General features: G+C 47.1%; 1 protein-coding gene across 1 annotated transcript in view; it reads right to left on the bottom strand.

Annotated features, from left to right (window-relative positions):
• The window catches only part of TSPEAR (thrombospondin type laminin G domain and EAR repeats), a 65,785-nt gene that overhangs the window by 42,238 nt on the left and 13,615 nt on the right, over positions 1 to 9,932 (bottom strand). The window contains exons 4-5 of the mRNA XM_019512487.1: positions 3,320 to 3,476; positions 957 to 1,102 (exon numbers count right to left, since the gene is read on the bottom strand). Coding sequence (XP_019368032.1) covers positions 957 to 1,102; positions 3,320 to 3,476 — 303 coding nt within the window. The remainder of the gene's footprint in view (positions 1 to 956; positions 1,103 to 3,319; positions 3,477 to 9,932) is intronic.

Genomic DNA, 9,932 nt, shown 5'->3' with positions numbered 1-9,932 from the left:
CCAGGGCTGCTTCCCAAACAACTGCACTCCCTGTACTGGCCCCTGCACTCAAAGCAGCATGCTCTGGAAGGCAGGCAGACAGACAGACAGATACTGGGCTATGTGGCTTCCCTTTTCAGGCTGGATTGTCCCTCCCCAGCTGCTCCCAATGCTCTGGGACTGTGGGAGAGGTCATGGGTGGACATGGCTCTGGTCACCGGCACTTGCTCCCTCAGGTACAGACCAAGGGCTGGGTGAGGGCAAATGCCAAAAAAAACAAGGCGCCATGAGGTAAGGCCCCTTGCCACCATCACACGACACCAGCTAGTTTCTAGCTCAGTGGTTCTCAGATGCATGCCACTCAGGTCCCAAAAGTCATAGAAAAGTGCAAATAGGTTAAAAGAGTTGAGAACCACTGGTCTACACAATCCAGAAGAAGATGCCCATTTAGAAATGGGTGAAGTACAGCACACAGAAGGGACTTCCCCAAGACCAGGCCAGAAGAGAGCTGGAAATGGCAGCCAGGTCTCCTAAGTCTTGCTCCAATGCCGTATGCTGTGTTGGTGAATCTATCTAGAAATTAACTTGCCCAACCCCTGCACAGATCCAGGATTCCCTGTCCCTAAAACTTCTCAGAGAAATGCCTGCCCAGCATGCAGCTGAAAATCTCCAGTAGAAAAGATCCTACAACTTCCACTTCAGGCACAACCCAAATGCCTAAACTCTTGGGTAAGCCAAGAAGGTACTGCCTCTGGGCATGCCAGAGCTGAGCCAGTTCTGGCCAAAATATAGCCGGCAGGAGAGTCTTGTTGCCAAAACAGTCAGGCTGGGTTCCTGCCAATTCCTCTCTTGAATGTAGGTATCTAAGGTCCCTTGTGACCCCCCTCCCTTGGCCCCTGCCCCAAAGACCTTACACTCTGCCTCTCTCCACTGCTAGGGGGCCCAAAGAGAGCCCTAATGGAGAACCATCCACATACCCCGTGCCCCTTACCTTCCAGCATGGAAAGCCATGCACTCCCGTTACAGAGATGCAGCCCCTTCTGAGAGACGTTAAACCAGAACTGCGCTTTCTCAGTCTTGGTGCAGGGCGGGCGGGACCCAAAAGTCACCTTCATCTCGGCTTCTGAGCACAAACAAAAGCACAACAGGCCCCGTTAAAGCCCCTGATGGAACGAAAGACCAAAACGGTGGCTCTTGCTTGCTGCCTTCCCTACGTGCACAGCTGGAGGCAGCAGAGCCCAGGCTGAGTCCACTACGGCATGGAGTGGATTACATAGCATGGGCCCCAGTCGAGCACAACACCTAGGCGCATGTTTAACTTAAAGCACATCAGTGTAGCCCCATGGAGCTCAGTGAGATCACTGAGGTGCTTAAAGGACCTGTGTGGTTAAGTGGCATGCTAAGTGATGGCCTTAGCTCATGCAGTGTGGGAGAGGACTGCCTGTCCTGTCTCTCTTTCCAGTATCAAGAAGCTAACTCCAAGCCCTGCTCTGCTGTTGCTGTTGGCTGTGCCCTGCTTCCTTCCTAACTCTTCTCCAGCTGCTGCACTGCCCACTTTGAAAGCCCATCATTTCCCAACCTGCCCCAGCGTGCCCCAGGGTCTTCTGGCCAGAAGAGCACAGAGAGGGAAAGCCGATGTCTTCCCACACTCATGGTCTCAGTGCAGCTATTGCCCGAGTGTGAGGGGAAGGAGGTGTCGCCTCTACTCCCTGTGAAACCCCTCTGTTTCCCCGTGACAGTGGCTGAGATCAGTCAGGGCTGTCCTGAGGGAGGCAGACCTGCTCGCACACCTGGTGCTAGTACAGTTTCTCTAAGCCACTGCCTACACACCGGCATGGGGGCAACTTGCTGTGACTCAGGCTGAGAGGAAGGAATCACCTGGCTCACATCATTCCTTCACAAGGGGCATGTAGAGGGCCCTCAGATCTCACTGCGCTGGGGTCTGCCTCACCCCTCTGCAGTAATGCTGGAAGCTCTGGGCTGAGGTCTCCTCACACTTAAACCAGTGTAAATAAGGCATTGCTCACTGAGGACTATGGAGTTTCACTGGGGAAACCAAAAGGAGGAGCAGGCCTTGTATCCTCCCGGTGCACTTGGAATCACCCCTTGCCACAACGTCAGATCATCTGTTGTGATAACAAAGGACACGGACACAATACAGCATGGCAGCACCGCCTGCCCGAGTCTGCTCAAAACAACCAAAATGAGAGCCCCAAATTGCCTGAGCACTCTCCATTCATTTAAACAAGCTGTTAACTTTGAATGCTACTGAAGTTTGCCTTGTAGATGTATTGGATGAGTGGCCTCTGACCTGCTAGAGACACCAATTTTCCTTTCTAAGTCATCCCAATGGCCCTCACAAAAACAGGCTTGAGGACTACTTCTCATCACTAACTACTAAGGGGTAGCAACCCACACCCTATTTTACCAATCCTAAAACTAGGGATCGATTTCACTGGCACCGATAGATTTGATTAGATCTGCTGTTCCTGCAGGGAGTCACACTAGAATGGTGACAAGTCAAAAATACAATCAGAAAAATGTGATGCAATGTTTCATGGCTTGAAATCTTTGTTCAGCATGCCTTAAACTTTCCAGTGGTCACCAAGACCAGCTGCTAGGGCTTTAACATTTCAGCACCATTCCATATAGCCACAGCACTCTCCTCCTCCAAACTGTGCTACAGCTCTTGTGTTAATCTTTCTATAACATACTGAAAGGAAATGGCTTAAGGAAATGCATTATTTTGTATCTTACCCGTCATATCTATATGAGATGCTTTACTGCGCAGTACACGAATCTACTGCACAGTAAAGCATCACCGCCTACACAAGAAGGTGCTTATTGTGCAGTAAATTAGTTTACTGTGTAGTAAATTTACTACTTGCATATGCAGGTAGTAAATCTACTGTGTAGTAAAGCCAAATAGCATTAATGGCACATGCAGATGCACCCACTGTTACTCAAGTGGTGTTTTTTCGTGTGAGAAAAGAGCTACAGCTATCCCTTCCCATGCTTGGTACAGAATGATTTTGCTGGCATGATTCACTCAAGATCACTCTGTTCATATGCAAGGCACTGATTCTACGAGTTTCCAAAAACATGAGGAGAAAGCAAGAGAATATATAAAAATGGAAATGGAAAATACAAATTCCTTCCCTGCGACACAAAATAACTTGTAACTCCTATCTTAAAAATGCAATCCAACCACCTCGTTCTGCTTTTCCCTCAGACTAACATCAGGTCACATACAGTTAGACGGCCCCAGGGAGGCCTGTTCTAAAGATTTGCTAATGCAAGACGGTGAAGCGCCTCAAGAACTCTGTTTTGTTTTACTGACCGTATGGGTATTTCAGCACCTCATTGCTTCCTGGCTTCACTGGGAGGTCCTGTAGTACTGGGGGGATGGAGAGCACCGCTAGCTTAAGGTTCATGTTAGTGCATATCCTTGAGGTAGCATCAGATCCTGGCAACAGGACCAGCTGTCTTAACAAGCCCTGAAAAGAGAGGAAGAAAAACTAGGGAGATCACGTCCATCGACTGCAGGGCAACAGCCGCTTAAGGCGATGGTCTGAATTTTCCTTAAGTTCTCCCTTAACTCCCCTCAAACTCTCAAACCCAGATTCTAGTCCACCTATTAGGCATTTAAGTGAATTGGCTACTTGACTGTGATCCTATTCTTTCTGAGCCCCTGAAAAACGGTTAGTGCAAAAGGTGGTTGGGTCCTCCTGCTATTCATTGCTTTCTGTGACCCCCATCTTAAGGATAAGATGTTACAAAAGCAGATGTATTCATGGATTTTCAGGGCCTTGAATGTGGTGGAACAGAGCTGCACTTAGGGCCAGAGACTACTATACCACCCAGGATTAGGTGCTTTACAGTCAAAGTGAGTATGATTTGTTAAGCAAGAGTCAGAACTTAATAACACCCCTTTAGCTCTTCAAGATCAGTCCATGGCAATTGAACAGCCAGCATTAACTATGAGATAAATGTTTTTTGAAACTAGACACATGAGTGGTTTTCCCGGAATCTGAGCAGTGTGGAATGGGGTCTGTTCCCTTGCTGCCAAAATCAGTCACAGGAATTAACTAGATAATTAAAAAGTTAAAGAAATGGCTAGCTTTTAACTTTAACTAGTCAAATTTTTCAGCTGTCAACTTTTAACTTTAACAGTTAAAACGAAGGTTAACTTTAACTTTTTAAAAGTATAAGTTAAAAGTTAAAAAAAATGAAATCCGGCTTTCCCAGAGTTTTTCCTGACAGCCACTCTCTAGGACTTGCATGGAACAATATTTCTTTATTGAAACTCTAGGACTTCTTGGCTGAGAGACAGAGAGTAGTGTGCCGACCTATGAGAACTGGTCTCTTAAGAACTACACGTCCCAGAGTTCCTTAGTGCATGCTGGCATTTTCTGTGCATTTGCAGAAGTCAATGGGGCAGCCAGGTGGCTGCAGGAGAGGGAACAAGCACAAGCAAGCAGAGACATTGATCCCAGTAAGAGTGGGAGCAAGTAGTGAGGGTGAAGCAGATGATGACTTCTTAAATTTTAATGAAGATCAGAACCAGCAGCCTAGGGCCCAAGAAGTTGAGCATTACTTCTTATCTGTGAGAAACTTATCTGAGATGTCACCTACTATGAAAAAGCTATCCATCCATTATAACACAAGCATTCCCTCATCTGCCCATGTAGAGCGACTGTTCAGTCGTGGGGGCTAAGTTTTGCAAGACAGATGAGGATAACTGTCAGCTGTCGATTTTGAAATGCAGCTTTTGCTGAAATTCAATATGCATGTTTAAACCGTTTCTGCTATGCAACCGAACAGTCTTTTTCTCGTTTAAACTGATTTTCTCATTTCAGTCTAATTTTGATGTTCAGACACTTTCATTATTTCTAATTCAGATGCATTTCATACCCCTTTGTTACCTTTTGAGCAATAAAAATTGTAACAACAGAGGTTTTCTGTGGAAACAGCTTTCATTTGTCAACTGGCTATGAATATCTCCTTTCTGTTATTCTGGTACATCTACATGATGCATTGGCTTTTACAAAGTACTTGACATAGAGAGGCAATGGTCTGACATGCAGAAGGTGAGAAGGGTCTAGCATTACATAGGTATTGGTAAATTGTTATTCTGAAAACTGTATGACAAGTATAACATTGTTTTCAGGTAAAGCAGGGTGAGTTCTGAGTAAATAAGTGTGCTTCTGTTGGCTTATGGAAAAGAAACCCACTCCTTGCATTTGAAAATGAAAAACGATGCTAAGAGGCAATTCACCGTGTTTCATGCATTGCTTACGAATCAACTTAACTTTTAACTAGTCACCCTCTTTTTAACTTTTAACTAGCTGAAAGTGGAAATATTTAACTTCTAACAACTCACATTAATTTTAAAGGCTGCTAACTTTTAACTTGAACTAGTTACATTTTTCATAAACGTTACCCATGACTGGCTAAAATCAGTACTAAGAACGACCAGCTAGAGGATGCTGCCTTTTAACAAGGGCATGTAGACTTGTGCCTTTACCAAATCTTTGATGTTTTGAAATGCATTAGTTCCTGTCCCCTCCACCCCCCAAAGCCTGAGAAATACTGGACAGTCAGTATTTTTCACTCCTCCATAATATCTGCTACAGAATACTACTCTTTTGTAACCTTCCCCCACTCCTCTATTGCCACCTAAGTCTTTTCATTAGGTCATGAAAGCCTGAAAAAGTGGAAAAAATCTGTTAGGCCAGACTGTGTTATTTATGGCTAACCCACCTCTCACATGAGTATCAATGAATCCACAAGCTGCACGTCACTCCCCATCCAGCTACAGAATGGCCTGGTGTAAGTGGAAGGTAAAAAACACACAGCTGGAAAACTGATTCTTCTTCTCTGTCTGTGTACAGTTCCTCTGCACTTCAAATGCCCAGCACCACATCCATAGCTCACTGCAGGTTGCTTTGCAGCTGGCAATTAAGGCCAGAATTCAAAGATATTTAGATGCCTGAAGATGTGTATAGGTGTCTAGTAGGGTCTATAACAACACCTAAGCAGGTTTGGTGCCTAAATCTCATTCGTTTCAAGGAGAGTTCATTGTTTACCTTTTATGGTTTGGCCAGCCCCCAAAAGCTGGCTAGATGCTGCTGTGATCAGCTCTACTGAAACCACCTAAGCCAGACAGGCAGAAGGGCAAAGAGTTCAGCAGCTATTTTGTTCGAAGTTGCTTCTAGTCTGTGAGGCAGGAGTCACCTCCACTGGGCTCTCTCCTGGGGACTTTATTTCAGTTCCTTCCCATTCCTTTTCTAAAATATCCATCATTTGAGAGTGGAGAGATATGCTTTGCTTTTGGCCTGTGGATGTATATCATACAAATGGGCTTATTCTGTGTCAGGTTTCAAATGTGTTCATGACCTTTCTGGCTGGGCGGCTGGTGTTAACACTGCCTCACTCTTTCTGAGAGCACGCATTTGTCTAGTGCCTGGACCTACAGCTCAGTAAAGGAAAAGCCACTGGGGGAAACAGAAAAAAATGGATTGGCCATGCTACAGGAAGGGGGAAAGAAGGAAAAATGGACTGGAAAAGCAGAATTGTCAAGGGATCTTATGGCCTTGCTGTACCGCCCAACAGACCACACAGATGAGGGACCAGGGCCAGTCAGCTCCTTTCTTCTCTGCTCCAAATTGGCTACAGTTTACTGCTGGCTGCCACCAACAGCACTTCTTTCCCCTTTTCTCAGTGCTAATGAATGTGAGAAGACTGGCCCTAAGCTCCCTAGTCCAGCCTCACCCCCCGCCAGCTGCTCCATGCACCAATCCTCATTGGTGGTCTCCAGGCATGGGGATCCTGTGATAGGAGTCTGCTGTCCCAGTGCAATCTAGCTCTGCACAACCTCTTCAGGATGAGTTGTTGAAGCCTTGGGCTCCTGGGGGCTTTGTGTGTAAGCAGGGCTCTGCTTTGCAAGGCTTTTCTGCCTGGCAGCTGCATTTGCTGCTCTTCCAGGGAAGCCCGAATGTCAAAAATTCCCAAATCTCCTGATCTTTCCAGGCTACCACTCTGTCATCGAAGCTGAGGGTCCCTCCACCCCAGCGTTGCAAGTCCCTATTGGACCATCTCCTCCACACCAACTCATCTCCCCCACCATGCTGTCTCCACCCCACAGACCCCAACCTTGTCCCTGGAGGAGCAGGGCTGGTATACAGGAGCTACAACCTGTTCTCCCTGGCTGGGAAGCACCCCTGCTCTGCTCTGCTCTGCTCTGCACTGGGGGCCAGTGGGGCAGGAGCAGAGCTGCTAGGGGCACAGGTTGTACCTGCAGCAGCCCTACCCCTCCACAGCACTACTGCCCCCCTCTCCAGGTGGGGCCAACAGTCCAGGGGAGGAGGAGAAGCCCCCCAACACCCTCTGCCAGGAGATTGACCATGTTCACCCCAATCTTGGGAGCTGCACTTTTCTGTACTCCTCCGACCATCTCCTACATGCCTTAGCATTCACTCACACACAAGTACCCACCTATATACACATCTGGGACATCCTATCTGGTGTGGCTGGCACTAAGTCTAGCTGGCCACACAGCCAACAATGCCCTCATGTACAAGAAAACTGCCCCTTACCAACGAGAGCTGAAAATGACTCCCAGAGACAAGGAGTCCTTTTTTACTGGGTCTCTGAAAACCCCTCAGAGGAATATCTGTGTTGAATGTGACCCAAAACAACACCCAGTGCAACAGCCCCTCAGGCTCTGGATTTGCATGGGCTAGCATGCAGGAAGAAATGGCCTCCTAGCAGTTATCTCCACATTTAAACCACCTGCACATCACCCTAGCACAAGGGTGGGCAATTATTTTGGCAGAGGGCCACTTACCAAGTTTTGGCAAGCTGTAGATGGTCACATGGGTAGTCCCGCCCCTTGGCAGGTGCCCCACCCGCTGGTTGCCATTTTGGGACTGGAAGTCCTGCCCCCTAACCCCTGACTTTTGCCACCAGAAGTCCCTCCTCTTGCCCCCAAAGTACTCCTTTTAGCAAGGGGTTTTGCTATCTTGGAACCAAAAGAATGCCAAATTATATTCTAAAAAGTGAACATCTAAAACTTTCATAGATTCATAGATGCTAGGGTCAGAAGGGACCTCAACAGATCATCAAGTCTGACCCCCTGCAAGGAGTGCTGGGGTCAGATGACCCCAGCCAGATGCTTATCCAGCCTTCGCTTGAAGACCCCCAAGGTAGGGGAGAGCACCACCTCCCTTGGAAGCCCTTCATTAATTTGATTTCAAAAAATATTTTTGTCCTGGTTTACATGTGTTTGTGTAGTGTGCATAGAGGTGATTGTATATAATAGCGTAAAATGAAGTCTTACTCTTGTATATTGTAGGGGGGGTATAGGTTTGTGGGGGGATGTAGGTATGTGGGTACGTCAGGTGCAGGGGAGGGTGTGGGTGTGTCTGTTGGGGTGGATAGGTGTGAGAGTGTGGGCGGGTATGTGGATATGTGGAGTGTGGGTGGGTATGGGGTTTGTGGGGGTAGGTGTGTGAGGGGGTGTGGGTGTAGGGGTCTGCAGGTATGGCAGTGTGAGCGGAGGTGTGGAGGTATGGAGGGGTGTGCATGTGGGGCTCACTGTACGAACACACACACACACACACACACGGTACCAGTGCTGCCCCATGCTCCTGGTCTGGGGATGTAGCCAGAAGCCACATGGTGCTGAAGCAGTGCCAGGGCAAGGAGGCAGGGAAATGGCTGGGGGCAAGGCAGGGCTGGGCTCCTGTCTCCTGCTGCCAGCTCCCCCTGGGTGCTACTGCCCCTGGCTCCTGTAATTTTTTACAGGCAGCCAGGAGTAGGTAAATATTTTCTAATTTTTTTTAGGGGTCCTGCAGGCCAGATAGAATGGCCCGATAGGGTGAATCTGGCCCACAAACTGTATTTTACCCACCCCTGCCCTAACCTTACCATTTTGCTGATACTGTATTTGCAACTTGGATGTAGGAAGAGGTCCTGAAAAATGAACGTGTGTGGTGAACAACTGAGTGGAAAATTCTTGAGTCAGTTCTGTACAGGGTATGAAAGGCCCAGAGGTGCTGAATTTCTCCAGTCTCTGTGGAAAACACAGTCAGATTTTAAACATTTCTGACTGCTACCCCATTCAAATTAGGGCATTACTGCTATATGGAATCAATTGCTTACTTTTTGTAATGGGATCTCATTCTAGCGTTTGCAGTAACATGCTTTGCTTTAAGAGGCTGGGGCTTTCAGCAACAATGAATCTTACCTTTTATGGACACCAAAAGGGTCTGATCAGTGCCTTATTAAAACTCAGGGTAAAACAGCATATAATCTGACTGCAGAGTTTTCAGCCTATATTCACTTCTTCTGGCCATGTTTCTTCCATTCATGCTCACTTTCTACCAATATTCAGCCAGTCACAATTTGCTAGATTCAGTGTCCAGAGAAAATCAATTTCCTAGTCATGTGTTTTTTGAGTGCTTGCAGAAAATCACTTTTAAAGCCTCATCCATAGGTATACACACTAAAAGCACTTGCAATCTCATCCAGCCAGGGAACAGAAACACTACCATGTGACCTATCCAACCTATAACAACCAAGCAACATAACTGAAAATTGTGACTACAAAGTGCTCACAAAGACCTGACCAAATCAGGGAATAAACAAGCCATTCCGTGCCATGTCTGCAGATTAACTGTAGATAACTAAGAAAATCAAGGGAACTAATACAGGTCACAAATATTTCAGTTTCATAGTTTCATAGTTTCTAGGGTCGGAAGGGACCTGAGTAGATCATCTAGTCCAACCCCCTGCCAAGGCAGGAAAGATTACTGGGTCAAACGACCCCAGCAAGGTGTTCATCTAACCTCCTCTTAAAGACCCCCAGGGTAGGAGCCAGCACCACTTCTCTTGGAAGTTGGTTCCAGACCCTAGCCGCCCTGACCATGAAGTAGCGCCTCCTGATATCT

The sequence above is a fragment of the Gavialis gangeticus genome, unplaced genomic scaffold (assembly GCF_001723915.1).
Source record: "Gavialis gangeticus isolate Ggan-Ray unplaced genomic scaffold, GavGan_comp1, whole genome shotgun sequence".
NCBI classification, from domain to species: Eukaryota; Metazoa; Chordata; order Crocodylia; family Gavialidae; genus Gavialis; species Gavialis gangeticus.
This window is presented reverse-complemented; position numbering and strand designations above follow the sequence as displayed.